Genomic DNA, 22,080 nt, shown 5'->3' on the forward strand with positions numbered 1-22,080 from the left:
TATGATTCTCATATGTTCATTTAAAAAAGGGTTTTTTGAGCTTACCCCCTCAAAACTAATTGGTAATTGAGTTTACCCTCCTGCATGATGGATAATTGAGCTTACCCCCTTAGATTTACTATTTTTGGGAAAGACACAAAGGTTTTGTTTGGCGTACGTGAAATAAATGTGACTACCAAGAGCAATTATCCTTCAATATGATCCTCGTACTTATTCCACCTTACTTTATTGTTTGATTTGGTCGGTAATATAATTAGCAAAGATTGATTTTGGTTGTAATTTATGATTTTATTATCCCATGCCAAACATGTCCTTAGTATTTTGGTTGTAATTTATGATTACTAAAGGGGATAAACTAAATTACTAATTAGTTTTGAGGGGGTAAACTCAAAAGACCCTTTAAAAAAAAATTGTCGAACTTAAGCTAAGAAATATAGTAAATAATGCTTAACAAATAAATAGTATATATATATATATATATATATATATATATGATCGCACTATAATTAAGACTTTCACCGTGCCAGAGGCACGAGCTATGCCTAGTACGTTATAAAAGAGATCGTCTTTAAAGATATTGCATTTAACGAAAAAAGACATTGTTGGTAAAACTTCCCTTCCAAATGTCCCAAATCAATGATGGCATATTGATGAACATTTGAAATGGCGAAAACCAATGCCCATCCGTCGACATGATCTCCCCCACCCCGACCCCCCCATCCCTCACAAAGTTGTATTGTCCTCCTTACCTTACGTGGTATTCCAAAACCTTCCAACAACTCTTCCTCCGACCCTCTCTCTCCCAGAAAACCATTTTCTTGCCTGAAAATCAAGGAATTAAAGACACAGTATTTTCATTTGGTCTTTCTCTCACTCACAAGCAATCTCCTCTATTCCTGATATGATTCTTCTTTTATTAAGAAAACCCTAACTTCTCCATTTCCATTCCTCACTTGGTTCTCTTCTTTCATTTTCTAGATATTCTAGGTTTTCACTCTAATCTCCGGCGTTCTATCTTCTCCCTTGCTGTGTGATGAAGCTGTTCTTAATGAAAATTTAAAGGTAATTTCTTGAAGACCTTCCTTCTACTTTCTCTCCTGTCACCTGTTAATTTTCATTCTCCATTTCTCAAATGCTTGAATTGCTGAATGTTGAATGTACATCTAGAACTAAGTTATTCTTTATGCAGTATTCATGTTCTTATTCTTGAGAGAGAAAAGAAGAAGAAGTCTTTAGAATAAAGTTTGGGTATGATGGATGTGGATGGAGGGAGTACATCTGGGGCTCTTAGTGGTGGGAGTGGAAGTCAATCTGTTCCTGTTTTATCTAGGAGACAGAAAGGTATTGAAATTTTCTTTATATCTAGGTTTTCCTTCCCTTCTCTTTATTTCCTGTGTTGGTAAAATTACACTTCAGAAGTTGTTCTATTTCCTCAATTGGTGAATTATAAATTCTCTATTCCAAAATTGACATTATACCCAGTTGTTAATAGTTGTAATTGGTCTTTTTTATGTTTAGGAATCTCTTTTCTACTCAGGATTTGTATGGAAGCAAGTATTATGATACTTCTTGTTTTTGTTTTTCTTTCTTGAACGCGTTCTTGTATGGCTTAGTTTAATTGGAGTTTGTCAGGGAAACCATAAACATTTTCGAAACGAACTATAGAGTGAGTTATAAGGGAGAATGTATTTGTCGAGGGATTTTGATCATATGCAGAGATGGTCAATGTAATTGAGTTCTGTTTTCCAAAACCAAAATGCTTGACCTTATGAAGAATGAACTATGTGAAATCTATTACTTACGTCATAAATTTGTGCTTAAATAGAAGAACAATGAAAAAGCGATACGATCTTGAATTCTAAAGCGTGGAAGAACTAAAGGAGGTTAGGGATCTAGAATGATGTTTTCACTAATTGAAATGTACCAACTTCCAGTAACTGAGCTATGTGTGGAGAGGTGAAATGAGTGCTAACATTGTTGAATCTCACAGCTGATGTTAGCTGCTAAACTTTCTCGGTAGAATAACTTATTGAGGTTGTTGGACTTATACATCAAGTCTGACTCCAATGAATACAATTAGACATCTACCACTTCAGAACATTGTTCGAATAGCATCCCATTGATTGGAAATAACTTTACAGATATGAACGATGCAAGATGCAGGCCTTCTAAGAGAAAGAACCAAGACTTCTCAATCTATTTGATGTTAGGCTTGAGTGCTTAGGTTGTGTATCCATTAGAGGATTGAGAGGGGCATATAATGAGGGGTACTCCCGTTTCTTCTATAAAGACATGGTTTGCTGCTTGTAAAATTAATAAATTAAAACAATTTATATTGACATTATGATTCTCATGTTTCATTCTATTATTTAAATTAACTTCGAACATAAACCATTCTGACTATTTAATGTGGTGTCCTTCCAGCTCTGTATCAATTTACACAACAAAATCTTCCTGCGTGTAAACCTATTCTGACACCAGCATGGGTGAGCTATATAGCATAACATCAATGAAATTTAGATTTATTTACATATTCTTGTATAAAAATTTCTTATTTACAGGTGATTACAACTTTTCTTTCACTGGGTATTATTTTTATTCCTCTTGGAATGGTTGCTCTTCGTGCTTCACACAGTGTAATGTCTCTACCTAGTACTATTTAGTGTATCCAGGCTTTGATTTTTTTTTTTTTTTTTTTTGTCGTTTGTATTAGTTTTATTTGTCTTAAAAACAAGCTTAATGGAGCAGGGTTATTTGTTTTGCAGGTAGTGGAAATAGTGGATAGATATGACGCTGATTGTATACCTGAATTACATAGAAACGATAAGGTGGCTTATATTAAAGATGACTTAATTTCGAAAAATTGCACTAAAATCTTGAAGGTGAATGTTTCTCTTATTAAATTTGCATTTATTCGAAGTTTCGACTTGCAGACATGCAAACCTGTTCTCATTTGTTTAGTTTACTTTTATTTTTATTTATGATATGTTGATAATCCTATTTTCTTCTTCTAACTTGTAAGATCTGAAATTAATTGATTATATATTACAAAGTGATAGTGATGGTAGTTCAAAGAACTCTATTGCATCTCTCAACATGAAAGTGCTCCTTATATGTGCCGACTCTTAAATTGTTCGACCTGATTCAAGATTTTCCACTTATTCTAGAAATAATCAATTTGCATTGTGAAACATGCTAATGTTGTGCCAGAGTTAGCAATATATGAACAAAGTTACATAATTTTTTTTAACTCTGATAAATCTAAGATGTGCATTTTTTTGCTCCCAAATATTTACAGTCTATGACAATACACTAATAGTTCAGGATAGTAATGAGTTGAGAAAATAAACAAAAAATTGACAAGAGGGTGTATTGAACTCATGACGTCACACTTGAGGTACAAGATGTTTACCAACTAAGCTACAACTCCTATTCTGGAACATTGTAGTCTGTCCAATTATTAGATTCAATTTGGTATTTAGGGGCCCCTTGGTCTTTGAGAAACTTTTGTAGTTTGAGGGGCTCCGGTGCGACCGCACTACTTGCGCCCCTCAAACACACACCTACATATATGATTTTGGAATCCGGTAAACCAGTATATACGACCATTTTATGTGAAATGTCATGTAACATAATATCTTTGGTTTATAGTAACGACATAACCCAAAATTTGACGATCTATCGCATCATTGTAAAAAAATAATGTTGGACCATACTGATGTTAATTGTAGTCTTAGTGGATTTTATTATCTGATAGAGTATGTTCTTGCCTGGTTTATAAACTTTACAATAAGCTACAATGTAGTCTTAGTGGAATAGAAGGTCCATGAAGATGGATTCATGGTCAAAAAGCTTGTTCATTGAGTTTTTTGTTCAGACTTCATCTGATCTGTGAACTAAATATCTTTCAGGTGCATAAGGCTATGAAAGCTCCAATTTATATATACTATCAGCTTGACAACTACTACCAGAATCACCGCAGGTAAGTGGCTTTCCTATTCATATTATATGTATACCTTGCACCTTTCTCTAGTTTTAATGATAGTCTGCTGGTAGCTAGATTGTGAAAGTACAATTATCAGTCTATTAAGAATTATTAACGGTAGACGAGGCTTTTCATTGGCGTAACTCTTACCTACATCAAGATAGTGGATTGGAGCTTTTTTTCCCTGGTTGAAACACATATTATATATTGCAGGTACGTTAAAAGTAGAAGTGATCCCCAACTGCTTTATGGTTTGAAATACCAAAACATAAAGTCCTGCAGACCAGAGGAACAAAATAATGGTCTACCAATTGTTCCTTGTGGGTTGATCGCATGGAGTCTGTTCAACGACACATACAGTTTTTTCCACCGTTCAAGGGAATTGATTGTCAACAGGAAGAATATTGCTTGGAAGAGTGACAGGGAACACAAATTTGGCAAAGATGTTTATCCCATCAACTTCCAGAATGGGACCCTGATCGGTGGAGGGAAGCTGAATCCCACTGTCGCTGTAAGTACTAAGATTGACCGAGTATTTTTTGATGCAAATTTCATTTGTGATCTCTGCTTGGTATGCAGGGAATTTAGCAAATATTATCTCCATCTATGACTTGATGAGTGCTATTATTATATGAAACATTATTTTTCGTAAATTTTAGTTTTGAACATAGATACAAATTTTCACACCTTAGTTTATCAAGTTCATGGGTGACAATTAGAAATTGGTAAGAGTAATAACTCTTAAACTAAGGCCAGCGCTTTGGGGAAAGCTAAATAGTTTCCGGGGTGTAAAATTTTAGAGGGAATATGTAAAATTTTGAAAATTTTCTGGGGAAATATATTTTATGGGGAACTTTTCCACCTCACCTCTCTCTCTTCTCCGACAAGGTCGCCGGCCGGAAATTTCCGGCCGGCGACCTTCAAACATAAAAAATATAAAAAGGTTTTTTGTTTTTTATTTATTTCATCTCTCTTCTCTCCAAAAACTAATTTTTTTTTTCATCTCCTCTCTCTCTCTCTAAACTCCGGCAGGCCTTAAAGGTCTGCTCGAAGCAGACCTTGTAGATCTGCTCGAGCAGACCTTCAAGGTCTGCCGGACGACCTCCGGTGAAGGGAAACCCCCTTCGCCGGAGTTTAGAGAGAGAGAGGAGATGAATTTTTTTTTTCTAGAGAGAGAGGAGAGATGAAATAAAAAAAACCTTTTTTCTTTATATTTTTTATGTGAAGGTCGCCGGCTGGAAAATTGGCCGGCCGGCGACCTTTGCCGATGAAGATGATGAAGTGGCAAGAAGTGAGGTGGCAGAGAGAAGAGATGAGATGGAGGAGAGAGAAGAGGTGAGGTGGTGAGAGAGAGGTGAGGTGGGAGAGAGAGGTGAGGTGTAGGTTTTTATTTCCCCATAACAACTTACAAAATAAAATTGTCAAACAAAATTGACCAATTTTTTATCAAGTCTTCACACCCCGGAAACTATTTAGCTTTCCCCAAAGCGCTGGCCTAAACTAAACATGAGCAAGACATAAATAAGATGTGAAAGTTGTGAAAATTCCCTGGATACCAAGCGGAGCAGTGATATGTAAACACACTGCTTTCTTGTGCTGAATCTGCCGAGGCTAATTTCATCTTATAATTTGTTTTGCCTCTCGACTGCTTAGTTTCTTGTGGTCTATTTTCGTAATTGGTTTTTTAATATAAATCAGCTAAGCGATCAGGAGGATCTCATAGTCTGGATGCGTACTGCTGCTCTCCCTAGCTTTAGGAAGTTATATGGAAGAATTGAAGAGGATCTGAATCCAGATGATTTAATCGTAGTAAAACTTATGAACAACTACAACACATACAGTTTTGGAGGGAGGAAAAAGCTTGTTCTCTCAACAACAAGTTGGTTGGGAGGAAAGAATGACTTCCTTGGGTTTGCCTATATTGCCGTTGGATCTTGCTGCATATTCATTGCCTTTGTTTTCCTCTTGTTTCATGTAAAAAATCCTAGGTAAAATTTCAGGTACCCGTGAATCTTTCTTATTTTCCGGTTCTAATATATGTCAACTAGTCTGACCATGCACTCAACAGTGATCAAAGCTATCATCACTCGCATTTTGTAACTGACCTATATGCATTTTGGATCAGATAACACCTTTGGTTTTTTGGTCCTAAAATGACCGTATGACGGTTATCTGCATCTTGGTAGGAAATCCTGAAGAAACATTAGCACAACACACTGAGATGTAGGCTTAATATTCTGTGAACTTTAACTTCACCATTCTAGAAGTCGAATGGTCGTAAATGTGCATAATATCTTCTTTGGCCTACACAAAGAGGAAACATGAATTTCAACCGAACCATTCAAATTCTTAAATTTTGATTTGTACTGAGTTGGATGTCAGTTGCAATATCATGGACTTCCATGTCAACGTTGAGTTTGAGCAAAACAGATTGTGGATTATAAAGTTCTGAGTGAACCATGAGCTTGTTAGACATTAAGATAAGCCATAGACTCTCATATTTTTACGTGTTCAACCTTTAATAAACCCGTGATTGTTGTGCTTTTGCAGAAAGTAATCTTAACCATTTCTTGGCAGGTTATTTTTTTTTAGTATTAAATATTTAACTTGGCGATCATCTTGTTTGACATTCCTAATTTCCTATCTATTAGGCTCCTTTATGTGTATTTACTTGTTGCTACCTCAATATTTCTTGCTTGATGTTTAGCTAAAGCTGATGCGGTTAGCTAATCTCTAATCTTTTTTTTTTTTCCGTTCTTCCTTATGGCAGGCCTTATGGTGATACAACTTACCTAACTTGGAACATGAAAAGCAATGCCAGTTAAAGGGCTTTTTGGTGCATCTGCAAATATTTGGGTAAAATCTGAGTTTTTTAATATATTAAATCCTCTATCAGTAATTAAAAAAAAAAATCCTCTATCAGTAGGAATTGGGTCACTCATGTTTGCATTCCAAATATACGAAGGTTTAAATTATATCTAAGCATCAATATGATTTAAAACGTATCATGTTAACCGTTCATTATCTTATAATCACGACACTGTTATCTCATATTAACTTGTAAGCAGGTTCGAAAATCTTTTCTTTTCGTTTAATGGTAGCTTTACGATTACTAAATAGTTCACAATTCTGAGAAACGGGAGTTTCTTTTCCTTTTTTCCTGAGAAAGAGCTCCATTACAGACTTTTGGTTCTTAATTGAACTCAAATAACTACTATCAGATAATTTTTTTATTTAAATTTGTCCGAGGGTAAATATCTCTATTCTGATACTGAACTGTTTACCTTGTATATTTTTGTCCTGAGATGCAGCTTTTATAGGTAACAAGGGCTATTATCATCTTGGGAGTCTCTCTGATCAATTTAGATCACGTGCCTGATATTTTTGTGTTTTCCGGCGTTGATCCTGCTGATTGAAGATTTCTTTCTTATCTGTATAGGCAAAAAGACAGTTTTTCCAGAATTATGGATGTTTTTGGCATCTACAAACTTCTTAAAGGAGGTCTGTTGTATTGAAGTTGAATCTTTGTACATACAAAATGTTGTTAATTAGCTTTTTTACTAAGCTGGAAGCTCAACCGGAAATTTGGTAAAAAAATCCCTATAAATATTTTGTTTTTGTGAAAAAGGATAATGCAAAAGGGTTTGCAACTTGTTGCAAAAGGATTGCAATTGGTTATAAAAGAGTTTACAACTCCTTAGGTATTCTTGTAATTTGCGATTGGTTATAAAAGAGTTTCTTTTTACATAATGCAAAAGGGTTTGCAACTGCTTGCAAGAGCGTTGTCACTGCTTACTAAAGAGGTGAAAAATTTGCAAAAGGATTTAAAAAAATATCGAGTTTTTAACCAAACAAAATATAAATATTTGGACTTTTAATTGATTAAAAAATATGAATATGAAGTATTTAAAGAAATAAAATATAAATTGTCTTCTTAACTTGAAATAAAAAAACTTGACATTCGGCCCAATTTTTCCATGAGGTATTGACATTGTGAATAGGTAGCTGTAGTGTACATGACCCATATTATCTTTGATTTAGGCACATCCAAGCCTTTAGTTCTATGTATTACTATTTCAGGCTTCTCAACCTAACTAATCTAGGCACCACTATCACGCCGAAGGCCTAATTAGTAGGGGAAATGGTTATTTGAGTTCAAAATATTATCATAATTATCAAAAAAACCATCATCTTTTTCTATTAATTAAAAGTTGTCATAATAAAATTGGGAATGATACATAAGATTTCAAATAATATTAGTAATTATCAATCAGGTCATTTCCTATTATTTTATTTCCCAACATACCCTCAGCCTTAAAACTCTCTCTCTCTCCAGAAAAAAGGTTTATTCTTCTTCTACTTCGGCACTTCATCATTTGGCGGGAAGAAAGATGAGTTCTTCGGCGATCGAACCAGATTTCCCTGATCTGGTTTGTCAATTTGACAAATTTCAAGGCATGGTCGATGCACTTTCTTCCGTTCGATGGAAACGTCACCAGGTCTGCCTTTTCTCTCTCTAGAGTTTCTGTTTCTATTCTCATTACACAATATCTAGGGTTTCTTCTTATTACTTCGAATTGTTTACTAGATTTTCATGAAATATCTAAGATGTTGTTCTTGAATTATCTAAACGTGATATCGTTTTGATTGTTGAAGATTCCGGTTGTATTCATGCTAAAGTTTATTTGAAACATGGTATGGAATCGATTTTACGATTTTTTTTTCTTTCTTAATCCAGTGTCTAATTCCAATTTAATTTGATTTGTGAAATTGTAAAGAATCAAAGTTGACTTGTTTGGTTGTAGCTATTCCTTAGTTATGATTACAGAGCTGAAGGAAGACCTAGGTTTGGAATTAGTTTGGGCCTTCTTATTGATTCTTTGAATACATTTTCTGTACTTGGACTTTCAAACACTGTTGAAATTCGGTACTCGGGTCTTGATATGCAGCTTCTTCTCAAGTAAGTTCTTCATTTTCTACATTATTAGTAAAAACCTCTATTTAAATTTGTGGTGGTCTTGGACATTTTGCTCACCCAAAAGGGTAGCTTAAGTAGTGAGGCTTGTTGCCCACTTTTGAACTGACAACCAGCCCTTGCTGCCACCAATCTGTGACTATTCGAACAATCTCTGTCGTCACGTATTAGTTTTAGCTCAAAACGTTGATCTTTGAAAGGTGTTTGTTGCACGGATATGTTAGACTTATGGATTATGAGTTAGTGACTTTATGTGCTTGGGCCTGCAGCTCATTTGGTTTATATGGTATGAAGTCTCAACATCTCTCAATTAGGAGACTATGAGGTTTATTCTATCAGACGACCTGCTTTCGTGAAGTTTAAATATCTGTTGACTGCTTCATGTATGGATACATCTAAATGCATCAACCTGTTTATGTTGTCTACATCGAAAAAAATATTTATACCCATATAAATGCAGGTCAATTGATTCACCAGATGCTTGTATGTATGCGGAGATGATGACGAGGATCCCATAAACCATTTCATAGGACTACAAATTTTAAACCCGTAGGAAGCACTCCATTAAGTTTTACTGTCAAGGTATCTGTTTTTCATTTTCTTCTTTCTAAGCACTTTTTGCTTTCGATATATGGACGGTTAAATTCTAAACTTACTGTAATGACTTAGTCTGCAGCTTTAAGGGAAGCTATAGATGATCTTGAATGGCCAGGTGCAAGTATTCAAATAACTCTAGTACCAGACCCACCTTCTGTTACCTTTAGAGCTGAAGGACATGGTGACTTACAGGTAACTTTTCCCTTATCGAGTTGAAGAATTCATTTTATCACCGTTTGTTTAAGCATCTTTTTGTCTCTCGACAGATAGATTTTATGTATTATGCAAACATGGATCTATTAATGGCATTTCAATGTGATCAGAGGATCTCTTACAGGTATATCTGAAAACCTATATTTAGAAGAGGAAAAAGCAAGAAGAAGATGCCACAAATATGTTACGTGCCACTATGTATTACGATTTTTATTTGATTTGTTCTTCACTTGGTGCCTGCAGGTATAAGTACAAATTCCTCCGCGCAACAACTTCGAACATATATTGTTCCGTTACAGGACAACTACATGCAGAGTAGGGCTGAAGCTCTTCAAAATGTAGAATCAACCATTCATGAATTAGGGAACATCTTCCAGCAACTAGCAACCATGGTATCTTAGCAAGGAGAGTAAGCCATCAGGTTGTATTTAGACTTCAAAAATTCTTTCATATCTATACGGAACTTTCTAGTAAATTGATTGTTGATAATTTGTAGAGTCGATCTAGAAAAATATTCGTTCATAACTTGGAAATATTCATTGTTTCAGGCTTAAGTGAGTGTTAGAACTGAAAATTAAGTTTTGACAGTCAATTATCATATTTAAAGCTTATTAAATTTGGAGTTCGGGGCATCATATTTTGTCGACTGAGCAGTGTGAAATTCGAATTGACAAGATTGACGAGAAAATGGAGGATACACTAGCAAACGTCGAAGGAGCACAAGGAGCGTTGCGGAAGTATCTTAACGGGATATCTTCCAATCGGTGGCTGATGATCAAGATATTCTTTGTATTGATTGTATTCCTTATGATTTTTTTATTTTTTGTCGCTTAATAATGGCAGAAATTACGTGAAAGAAAGTAAACCAAGAGAGGAATATGTTTTCTTTTTCTTTTAATCTTCTTTCTGTAATTTGCGTTTGCTCTGTTTCAGATTGTTCGGTCAGTGAAGTTTATATATCAAGGATATAGCTTCGTATTATATTTGAGGTTGTAAATTATTTTCGCCCTGAAAACCAGTTGGTTAGTTCTTTTTCCGTCTCTCCCTACTCTCATCTCTCTCTCAAAATCGTACGAACTTCTAGATTACAAATTTAAGAATGTGTTTTATATAGTTTTGTATTGTACTTGAGGTTGCAAATTATTTGCAAGATATGCAGCTCAAGATTATATTCTGCAAACTTGCAAGTCATGTTTGCAATCTATATTTTGCAAACACAGTTTGCAGTGTACATTATGCAAACACATGTTTGCAATTTACATTATGCAAACACACGTTTGCAGTTTACATTATGCAAACACACGTTCGCAGAACAGATTGTTGCAAACACGTTTGCATAACAGATTTTTGCAAACACGTTTGCATAACAGATTTTTGCAAACACGTTTGCATAAAAACGTAAAGGAAAAAAACGTCGTTTTTTTCTGAGTTTTTTTTTTCGAAAAAAAGTATTGAAAGTGGATCTTGTTAGAAAGCTAATGAAAAATAATTTCTAAATATATAATTTTTATTGAAATCCGACATCTCAAACAAAAGTTATATCGATTTAAAGTTTAAAGAAAAATAAAAGAATTTAGTTACACAAAAAGACAAAAAGGGGTATTTTAGTATTTGCACACTTTTTGACCTGAATAATAATTTTCAAATGTTTTGTGCTTTTCTACTCATTTTCAATATTATTTTGACCTTTTTAGAAATTACCTCTAATTAGTATGTAAGAATTAAGATAAGATATCACTGTATACCTTAAGGTAAGGTATTACTGTATTTTACATTTTAGGCACCATTTGATGAAACCATTGAACATGCTCACTTGCACTATGCACCTCCGCCAAAAAATTATAGTTTTACTTTAACATCATCTCAATGAATATAGTACCACTATCAGAATGGATAACTTCATGGAAAGAACTCATGTATGCAATAACAGTAATATTTCACTGCAATTTTATCATGGTTCATTGGAAATCCAGATGTGAGATGTTTCCAGAAGACGGTAACATCAACCGATCAAGTTATAAAAGAAATACTTGCATTTCTGCCATTAGTAAACAAGGCTCGCAGAGTCAATACCAAAGAACAACCGAAGTAAATGGTCACCTACTAATTATCCCTATCTCAAAGTTAATACAGATGCCTCTTTTACTAACTGTAATGAGAAAATAGGAATAAGTTTTAGGGAAGTTTTATAGGCAATGCCTTTTATTGTTAAAGACAATGTGTTTTTCACCAAAGACTTAGTCAAAACAAGTTGATCAAGTATGGTTAGAAGCAATCCCCATCTTCCTTCTTCTCCGACAAAAAGTGGTCGACCTGCAACCTCCATCCGGGGACCTTAACTCAATTTTTTTTACTTCCTTTTTTGTTTTCTCTCTCCCTCTCTTTCTCTCTCTCTCTCTTCTTCTTTCTTCTTCTTCTATAAATCACAAACTAATGTCAAAATTGTTGGGTTTTGGTGTTACCTAATGTTGTAAGCGGAATCTCAAACATCTATATGTTTAACACTAGCTACCAGGATCACATGCATGAACAAAAGATGAACTAGAATGGAACAATAGATTACCTTAATCGCTTTCCCTCGAACTTAGATTCCAATGCCCTTTTCCGTAAGATAAGAGCTCCAATTGTCCCTCCTCTACTTGAGACACCCGAGCAAGTTGACTTGATCTCCCTTCTTTAATGTCAGCTAGGACCTCATTGAAGGTTGAGAAGAAGAACTATTCTTCTTTTGACTAGATAGATAGGTTGAAAGTTTTTTTCTCTAAAATCTCTCTCTCCATTAGATGTCTGGAAGAGTGGGTTTCTCTATGAGAAAATTCCATACCTTTTATATGGTCATCGTTATCCTAATTGAGAAATTGAGCGCATTGCCATCGTGGTCGAAAGACACTCCTTCGGAAGGACATTCCTTTTGAACGGACGAAAATATCATTCAGTCTCCCACTTGTACTTAGAACAAGTGCAATGCTCGATTCCATGTCACTTCGCATCTCATCTGATACGTCATATCTTTTCGGACTTTCTTGATCTAGAGAACAACTATCAAAGCAAATAATCATCTATTAATCCATTTGAGTGTGGCCACACATTTTCCAGTTGCTTCTCCTTAAGTGGCCTACAAATACTAACCCTAACCTAGTTAGGAGGACATAATCTAGTCTTGTACTCCCACTTAACTTCATGTCTATCATGTCTTACCCAGTAATCCGCTTTTATAACTTCCTTTTACGCCGCGGCGTCTGACGGTACCAAATTTTGACATTCCTTATATGAGATGAGTGGAACACTCATGTTTAAGGAATCTCTCAAATCTTGTCTATGAGAGTTCATGACGTTTTTTCATCACTTGAAGAACTCTCATGTTTGGGTTATCCAATGTACCATACACCCATGTAATTGATTTTAATATCACATTCCTATAGCCTATGAAACCGCGCTATCAGTCAATCTCATGCTAGTCTTCTTAAGTCATCTATTTCAAATTCACTTAGTAGGGTTTCATTTACCAGATCATGTATCTGATAAGCCTACTTGGAATGCTTCATTGTTTTGGACTGTCGATTAAATATTAAACCACAATTTAACGACGAAATAATTAACTTATTTTTGATAATAAGAGTTTGTAAATTTGAGCCTTCCCGTGTAACTCCTTACACCCTCAATTTACTAGTCTAAGCTTTTCAGAAAAATCTTAATGCCTATGACCCTAGTATGACTTCCATACTTAGTCTAAGGTGACAGTTTAGTTAATAGATCTTATCTATGTGGATTTTACTGTTTATCATCCCGACTAGAGGATGATAATCTTTAGCATTTCAATACTAAATTAAGACTTCTCAAGCTTTAACTGTTTTCTTTTATTTGTAAAGTTCGCAACAGTCTTTGCTTGGAACCTTTCCACCTTATTGTTCTACTAAGTCAAGATCGAAATCTTATTCTGGAAGTTTGCAACATATGACCTTTTAGTTTTATTTCCCTGCTTTGTACCGTGAATTTATCATAAGTTTTTCTCAAGTACTTTATGATATTTCTCAGTTGCAATTTAGATCAACTTATCTGGATTTGATTGGTGACGACTATAAATACTCCAAGTATTTTGAGACGTCGAGGTGAACGATAATCATGTCCAACATGACCGATCTTATGCCTTCAGCATAACCATCTTTTTTCATGCATGCTTGCTCATCAGAATCCTTCGGATGTTGAATCCTGCTAAGCTGTGTGCCATGAGACTAGGGTGCACACACTCTATTTGAGTCTTTCACATTAGACTTTTTAAGACCTTTTCTTGAATGAGTCTTATCACCTTCTCGATCTATCCTTATAGATCTTTGATGTCCAAAAACTTTTCACCTTTGTGTGTGGTCCTTTTAGTGAGTCAATTCTAAACTGTTTTCAACATCAGAATGTTGTTCTCAATCTCTAGTATGTCGTCTACATACCGGAACAAGAAAACTGGGCCACTCCCACTAACCTTCTTGAACTTTCTGAAATTCAAGATTTCTCTTCATTCTCAAAGAAACAACTCTTGATTACTTTGCTGAATCGAAGATTTCAACCCCTACTTGCCCACTTTAATCCTTCGATGGATTTCTGAAGCTTGCGATTGTCACCAGCTATAAAAGAGTTAACTCTCTTCCGAAATGTGTCATGTACATATTCTTTTGTTAGTGATTGATCATTATGGTCTTAAGCTTCGTGAGTTGCGAGATGGTCATTTCATGGTCTATACCAAGAATTATGTGACCTTCTTTTCTATTCTTGCTTTGGGAAACACCAAAGTTTCCATCCTTGTCTGTTTTTCACTTTGAAAAGCCTATTTGTATTTAACAGAAACTACTTCGTTAAGCAAATAGACCAAGTTCCAAACTTGATTTCAGACATGGATTCCATCTGATTTTATGGCTCTAAACCATATTTCAGAGTGATCCCGTCATAGCTTTTGTGTAGGTAACTCATTTTCTTCTCCAGTAGGATTTTAGTCTTTTGAGACAGATCTATGAGCCTTCAAGGCCTACGAGGGGTTTGAACAACCTTGAGACGCTCTCAACTTCATGAGGGCTCTCATGTGAATCAAATTCGTCTTGTGCGAGAGGATCTTCGAGATCTTCTATCTCTACCTCCCTTTCTCTATCTATTGACTATGAATAGATAGGAACCGGGATTTTTGACTCATTGTCAGTTTGTTGCTCAAATCGAATTTCTTCGATATCTTATATTTCTTCCACTTGTCTTCTTGGAAATAACTCTTATTTCAAGGAAGACACCATCACGAGCAACAAATATTTGTTCTCTGATGGATTGTAGAAGAATCCCCAATATTTCTTTGTCCTATAAAGAAATGCTTTGTCTGATATGTAAACATAGTTCCCGTAAACCTTTTACGTTAGTTTCGCAACTTCAGACATTAAGAAAATACCACTTTGGAACCATTCCAAACCCATACTCTAATGGAATCTTTTCAGTTTTAGACGGAATGTGGTTCGGTAGGAAGAACGACCGTGTTGAGAATATATCCCAGAAAGTGTTATGAAGATTGGCCTAAACGCATCATTAATCGACTCATGTCTAACATGTTCGATTACTCCCATAGGACTCATCACCCATATGATGTGTTTGTTGGAGCAAGGTGAGAAACTATTTCTCAAATTCTTTGATGGTCATCAAATTTTTAACTCAAATATTTTCCATCTCGATCCAATCAAATGACTTATATTTTTCGTCAAGTTGATTCTTAACTTCATTATGTGCCTGCTTGAATATTTCAAACAACTCTGACTTGTGCTTCACGATTAGTACGTTGCCATACTTTCTGAAGCTGTCAATGCACGTGGCGAAGTAATTCCGGTTAACTTGAGTTGACCGGTTTGAATCCTTTGAGTATAGCCTCTAGTGTCATTGTTAACGTGTTAAGTTCTCTTAGAATCAACTTTGTTAATTTAGCACTGGTTTAAAACATTTGACGTTTCTAGAAGAATATAATAATACTTATTAAGTTCTAAGCTAGATCAGTGTCTAAAAGATGACTTTGATCCCTTTCAGCATCCTTAGCAATCTCTTGCTTCTGCTCCCTCTTGGATCTTTTCTTCTTTTAGTCAAGCATGTAATTTCGTTGAGCTTCCACTGAGCCTCACATCCGGTCTTAAACACTTGATGAAGGGAGTCTACTATACTTGCCAAATTATCTTTGTTAACAAAGATACAAGAACCGGAATTTAAATTCGGTTTTTTTGTCTTCCAGGTACTTAGGGTAGTTTCCCTTCAATGGCCTAGCCATTTCTTGTAGAAACATATACACTGACCCTTTGTCCCTATGAATCATAAGAACTCTTCTATATTCCTTTGGTTTCTGAGTCTCAAGAACTTGGTTTTTAGATTAAATGTTCTTCAATGTTCTTTTCAGTTGTCTTCACAAACTGAGTGACTTATCCAAGATTTTATCCTATCTTGGTTCAATCCGATTAAACTGGTGAATGTATCCATATTATTAATCTATATGTAAGAGAAGAATTTTATGGATGTTCACGAAAGACTTTTCGGATAATCACATCCTGGTTTTATCCTCTGTCGTTGAGGTAGTAGTGAACCTTAGGAATGGGATATTCTCAGACGTTTTCTTTGTTTCGAATTCGAGAGCGTTTCTCGGATTCTTTTCCAATCAAGGAAATTCTTTCGTTTAATTCCTTCTCAAGGAGTGAACGAAGGTTGTAAATTATTTTCTAACAGTCATATATACAATACATTAAAAGAAAAAGCAAAATCCTAAAACTTATTATCATAGCAAAAACAGTTTTTGCCACGTTATTCACTGAAAACCGTCCCCGGTTGAATAATGCGATTCCTAGACCCCATGCCTTTAAAGTTAAGCGTACTAGGGCATTGCCCTTAACCACGTCGTCTTGGGTGAGTAACTCTTTACTGATCATACTCATATGGCTTTTGGTTGATGAATAACACGTTTATGTGTTAAATTCATCCTTTTGCCTCGAAATCCAAAACCCTTTTGCTAACTTGTTGAGAATAATCATTTAGACACGTAGACCTCTTCATAGATCTACCGTATTGTCCCGAGGTAAAAGATGACACCCTGAGTAGGCAGACCCATTATCGATGAACAAGGGCGCAACAGGTTTCTTAATCTGGGTAGACTTTACCCAGAATTCTTTTTGGGGGCCTTTACGTTTTTATCATGCATGCATTACTGTGAACTCTAACATAATCATCCACGACATAAAACGTTAGTAAATAAGTAAATGCGTGCGAGAAAAAAAATCAAGCGGACTAGATCCTAGTATGACCCCTAACCTAAAAGATCTAATCTTCTTAAATTTCTTCTTGTTTCGCCTTAGTTCGCCTGCATCTCCATCCTCGAACCTCCATTGATTTCTCCCACTAGAACCATGATCTCATCCTTCGGTTCTTCAATGGACTCTATAGACCCTAAACTCTAATTACAAGACTCAATGATTCGCAGATCGTATAAAACTTGAAATTAAAATAATTATTACATCGAGTACACATTTGTTCTTAAAAACAAGAATATAATAACTTCTATTACCATACTAGTATCCGCATTCACATTCATACATACACAAAAATATGACATTCATAATATTCTAATAAAGTATGCATGAGATTCGCTTCTAATGTCGAATCTAGGTTTGCTATACTCTAAATAGCTATTCGGAAGAAACTATTAACATCTTTATGCCATATGGGCCCTTAAGTCTATTTTCTTAAAATTCAGACTAATGGCGCGTTTCGGTTTTATCTTTTACAATTTATAAAATCTCCTTTAGGAAAAACTTCGTTTGGACTTTCGGATTGCCCGGGTCGATTTCGGAAAAATTTGGGTGGAATCGGGAAGAAAAACGGTGAAAAGACCCAAAAAACTCCCACTCGTGTCAAGGCCAAAAAGGGCCCAAGTCAAACTCCAATACCCAAGTCAAACCCTTGGTCAAAGACCATGGACTAGTCTCGGGCAAGCCCAAGATCGACCAGTCACGGCATGGGTCTGACGTAGGCCGGACCAGGGACAACATGTTCTAAACATACCCAGTTCCTTGTCCAAATGAGTCCCAACCCTAGGCTGGACACGCCCTACTGTTCCAGACGCGTCTGCCCAAGGACGGGTCACAACCATCTCGGACTCCAAGTCCAAGATGCCTTAGATATACCCAGACGCGTTTGGTCAACAACATGTCTTCTGTAAAAGAAGCTCAAATATTGGGTACTTTCACAAAATAAATCATCCACAATTTTTTTATTCTTTTGTAAATAGAAAGACTGAGAGAGGGAAAGTTGAAACAAGGGTTTTTTAGCAAAAGGAAGAACGGTTTGTGCAGAGTTAGAGGGAGAGTTGGAACAAGGACAAACTTAATGAGTATTTGCGACCATTTTGATCTATTAACTACGGATAGAATGTAGCAAATGGCCACTAGTTGCTACGCCAAAACAAATCATAAGAGAAAGACACTTTTTCTTTTCTAAAATGTTTGTGCTTGAGAGACACTTGAAACAGACCAATGTGTAGCAAATGAACACAAAATTCGTAGCTGTTGGTCGGCATTTCCTACGACAACAAAAAAGATAGCAAATGTGACTAGTAGCTACGACACTCGTAGGCCGTAACAAAAGGGGCGTAACTAAAACCCGTCTGTTTTGTAGTGTGTTTGAGAAAATGCTTGTGAAACTTTAATATATCGAATAGTTTGAAACCTTTAGGATATTAATATACATCTTCTTTGCACTTCATTGTTGATTCATTTCACAATGTTTTTATGTTTGAACTCAGATAGTGTAGTTCATAGCTCTTGAAGACAGGTGTAACCGTTAACACATATGTGTCAGTGTTCTATTTTAAAACTTTTATAAAGTACCTTTTTAAGTCTTCGTAAAGATCCATTTTTGCTAAATGTTTACTTGGAAATTAGGATTATTCATTTAACTAAAACTCCTTATTGATGGATCTTATTTAGGTCTTCTTTCTCCTTTGAAACATCGAAAATAATTGAATTTATTTGTCAAAACATAGTTTTCACAATTTGCTGCACGCTTCAACCATGGTTAGTTTTTTTCTTCAATTTCTTTATCTAAAAGTTTAATATTCATGTTAGTTGTTCTTCGAAAGATAATGGGTCCCAGTCATTATGATGTGCCTAAAAGGTTGCCCTAAAAGGTCTCCACCCATAAGTATACAGGCGTCAAGTAATAACTCGGTAAGACCAGGTCGATCCACATGGATTTAGTCAAACTTATTCTTCACCTAAAATTAGTATAATGTTTTCGAGTTCTGATTGGTGAGATAAAATATAAAACACTCAAATGAAGACAAATAACAATCGGAAAATAAAATCAATGGAGAAGACCCTAGAGTTTGGATTCCACCTTGAAAGCTCAACCCTAACTTTCTCTCTCTAGGATTTAAGCACAAAAGAGAAGCCAACACATGGGAAATTATCAAGAGAGTATCGGAAGTATAACCCTAAAATTCCCGGCCAAATAATAGTCGGAATAACATCAAACAAATCCGTCCAGATCCACTCTCCGACAATCCTGAGCCACCTGCTGCCGTCCCGGTTTAGCTGGTTGTTGTCTCGAGTTTGAAGCTTGCGTCCCATGTGGCTGCTGATGAAGGTTGATCTCGAGTTGTTCTTCGAGCAAACCGAGTTGCTCTTCGAAATCTCGAGCCCCTCTTAGTGTAGCCCGAGCTGTTGTTCTCTCGGTTACAACCGTGCTGGCCAAAGCCTTGGCCGGCTTGAACGATGGCCGGCCAAGCACTCCTCTTCTCAAACCCTCTTTATCCCCCTATCTCCAAGCTCAAACCTTATTTAGAACTTAGAAACCATAGTTGTTCAATTTAGAAGATAACCCAAATCAGACTATTCCTTTTGTTTTCTTTCTTTGCCAACTCAAATCCTAGACTTGGTCATAAGACTTTGACTTGGACCCTTTAAAGGGCGTGCTCGTAAAATCCTACTATTTTCTTCTTCTTTATCTTGGACCTGGGCTTTGATTTAGAAACCAAGGGGTTACCTTCTTCTTTTTCTATACATCCTCTATTTTTCAGCAAAGATCAAAACATCCATCGATTTCTTTCTTTCATAACTTCTCCGCCCGAACTCCAATCAGACTTCTGTTTTCGCCGTCGGATCACCATTGACTCCACTATTAGACCTCTGATTTTCAAAAAATGACCTAAATACACCTGGTTCTCCTTCCTTCTGGTCGCTTCCACATGAGATAAAAATGTGGTAAATGCTTCATTTTTTTTCCAAATCAAGCTCCCTTACTCCAAATTAGCTACCTAACAAGAAAACCACATAAATTATGAGAGATAAAACTCGAAACAAACTAACTCACCGTAGAGCCAAAATAAAATGAAGAAATGTCTGACTTCTTTTTCTTTGGGTTTGGTTTTCTTCTTGGTGCCCTTTAAAATGTGTTTAAGGTGTTTGAAAAAACTTCTGACTGAATTTTATTGTTTTTAGCTTTATTATAGAGAATAATGATTAAGGCGCCTGAAGAGTATTTTGTTTTGTCCTAGATTATAAATCTTTTGTGTCTACAATTTCTTAAGTTGGGTTACCTTCAGAGGTAATAAATTTGGTTCCAAACCGAGTTTAAATTCCATGTCTTTCTTTGGTTGTGAAGGGTAATCTTGATGTGTTTCCAAAAAAAAAAATCATCTTTATAGTTTGGTATTTGTATGCACGAAAGTGAGTTCGTTTTCTTCATTGTTTTTCTTTTGTTATTATCTTTTTAACTGTTTCTATTTTTCATAATTTCTTCAGTTTTTAGATCGTAGTTGGAGCTGCTCATGGCTCTTTTCCAAGAAGAAACCTCAACACTTCTTCATTCAGAAATTGTTATGTGGTAAATTTGTCTTTCTTTTATTTTTCAATCTTCCTTTTTTTTCTGTTAGCTTCTGCTTTCCTTAACAGTTTATACTTTATATTATCTTTCTCAACGCAATATTTATAACTTCATGAAACATCCTCACGCTAAAACTTACAAAGTTGATGTCTGCTGCGAGGTGGACATATTTGAATGACCTTTATTATTATTATTGTATAAGATGATCTTTAGTTTGACACAGATCTTTCAGCTTCTCTTTGCCGTTATAAGCATTACTCCAACTTCTCTTTGTAGTTTGTAACAATAATTGCTTATTGTTATTGATTGCAAGTTTCATGTGTTGTCTGACTGAATATATTTTAATATATAGGTTTGGTTTACCAAAGTGAAGTTTGGTGGAAGATTTTGGTCGACCAAACATATTAAACTGTATGAAGTTTGGAAGTGAGTGGATCAACCAAACAGTGTCAATTTTAAGGAAACTCGAAAAAATATGTAACTGTTTAGTGATGTTATTCTTTTTAACTTCATGTCGTTTCGATATGTTATTGTTTAGTGATGTTACTTTTTTTTTTTCTGTTATTCTGAAATAATTTTTTTTCCTGCTATTTTGATCCATTTTTTTCTATTTAGAAGTTCAGAGATAACTGACCAAAAATCGAAAATTTTTGTTGATCATACATAGTTATATCTATTTTCAGATACGCACATCACTTAGCATACTTGATAGAACTGTCCATGTCCGATGGGCATGGGTTATTTCCTCGTTATTTTACAAGTTTCATTATTTGAGCAGGTAAATAAACGTAAAAAGGTAGTTCGCATTATTTATAGAGAGAGAAAGAAAGAGTCTTGGACGGAGTAGGGGTGGGAATTCTACCCGAAAGCTCGATACCCGTCACGTTTACCCGCGCCCGACAATGTCCATGGACGCCCGCGCCCGAAGATGAGTACTACCCGCCCAGCCCGATGATTTTTCGTGGGCGGGCTCGGGTAAAAAGCTCTGCCCGCCACCCCGCCCATACCCGAGCCCGATATGCTCACCCGACGGGTGCCTATAGATGCCAATCACTTTGAGTGTCGATTATACTTCACTATAAAGCCCAAAGTAGATTTAAGGTTTCTCCCAAGATATATAAACTACATATTGAAGCAACCCTAATAGTTTACCACATTGAATCTGAAAAATTCGGTAGCATAGAGAGAGAGAAAAAGAATCTACGTTGTCTCTCTAGCCGTTTCTCTCTTATTTACTAGACCTTCTTGTGCCAACCTTCTTCTCTATTAAATAAGTTATTGGGATCATCTTCCATCTCTACGTAGTGGTCAAATTTTAAGATTATTTTGATGTGAAGGAAGAACAAAGAAGAACTAATGAAACATACAAAGACAAGAAAAAAAGTGGAAGACAACCAAGTCTCATGTTTGCATATATAGATCTATATCAGTTGTT

General features: G+C 35.6%; 2 protein-coding genes across 5 annotated transcripts; both read left to right on the plus strand.

The window, feature by feature from the left end:
• The first annotated feature begins 579 nt into the window (after positions 1-579).
• LOC147548747 (putative ALA-interacting subunit 2) lies at positions 580-7,647 on the plus strand. 4 transcript variants are annotated; one of them, XM_086670095.1, is made up of 11 exons: positions 723-861; positions 979-1,062; positions 1,190-1,341; positions 2,425-2,486; positions 2,562-2,636; positions 2,766-2,882; positions 3,912-3,982; positions 4,199-4,496; positions 5,684-5,973; positions 6,756-6,841; positions 7,297-7,647. In XM_086670095.1, exons 3-10 carry the CDS (start codon positions 1,251-1,253, stop codon positions 6,808-6,810), a joined length of 1,059 nt encoding a protein of 352 aa, XP_086526221.1. In that variant the 5' UTR covers positions 723-861; positions 979-1,062; positions 1,190-1,250; the 3' UTR covers positions 6,811-6,841; positions 7,297-7,647. The 4 variants fall into 4 exon arrangements, 2 of the variants coding, with proteins under 2 accessions (XP_086526220.1, XP_086526221.1); XR_015237923.1 differs by having other exon boundaries at positions 755-861; positions 5,684-6,400; positions 6,450-6,841; XM_086670094.1 differs by having other exon boundaries at positions 580-1,062.
• Positions 7,648-8,316: 669 nt separating this feature from the next.
• On the plus strand, positions 8,317-10,806 carry LOC147548748 (uncharacterized). Its single transcript, XM_086672533.1, is given in 7 exon segments — positions 8,317-8,484; positions 8,791-8,945; positions 9,421-9,496; positions 9,498-9,542; positions 9,630-9,749; positions 9,824-9,894; positions 10,014-10,806. Coding segments are annotated over 7 exon segments (651 nt in total). The 5' UTR covers positions 8,317-8,376; the 3' UTR covers positions 10,090-10,806.
• Positions 10,807-22,080: the final 11,274 nt, after the last annotated feature.

This window comes from Eschscholzia californica, unplaced genomic scaffold (genome assembly GCF_041429995.1).
Source record: "Eschscholzia californica isolate CP2 unplaced genomic scaffold, dmEscCali1.0.p SCAF_3, whole genome shotgun sequence".
Classification (NCBI taxonomy): domain Eukaryota; kingdom Viridiplantae; phylum Streptophyta; class Magnoliopsida; order Ranunculales; family Papaveraceae; genus Eschscholzia; species Eschscholzia californica.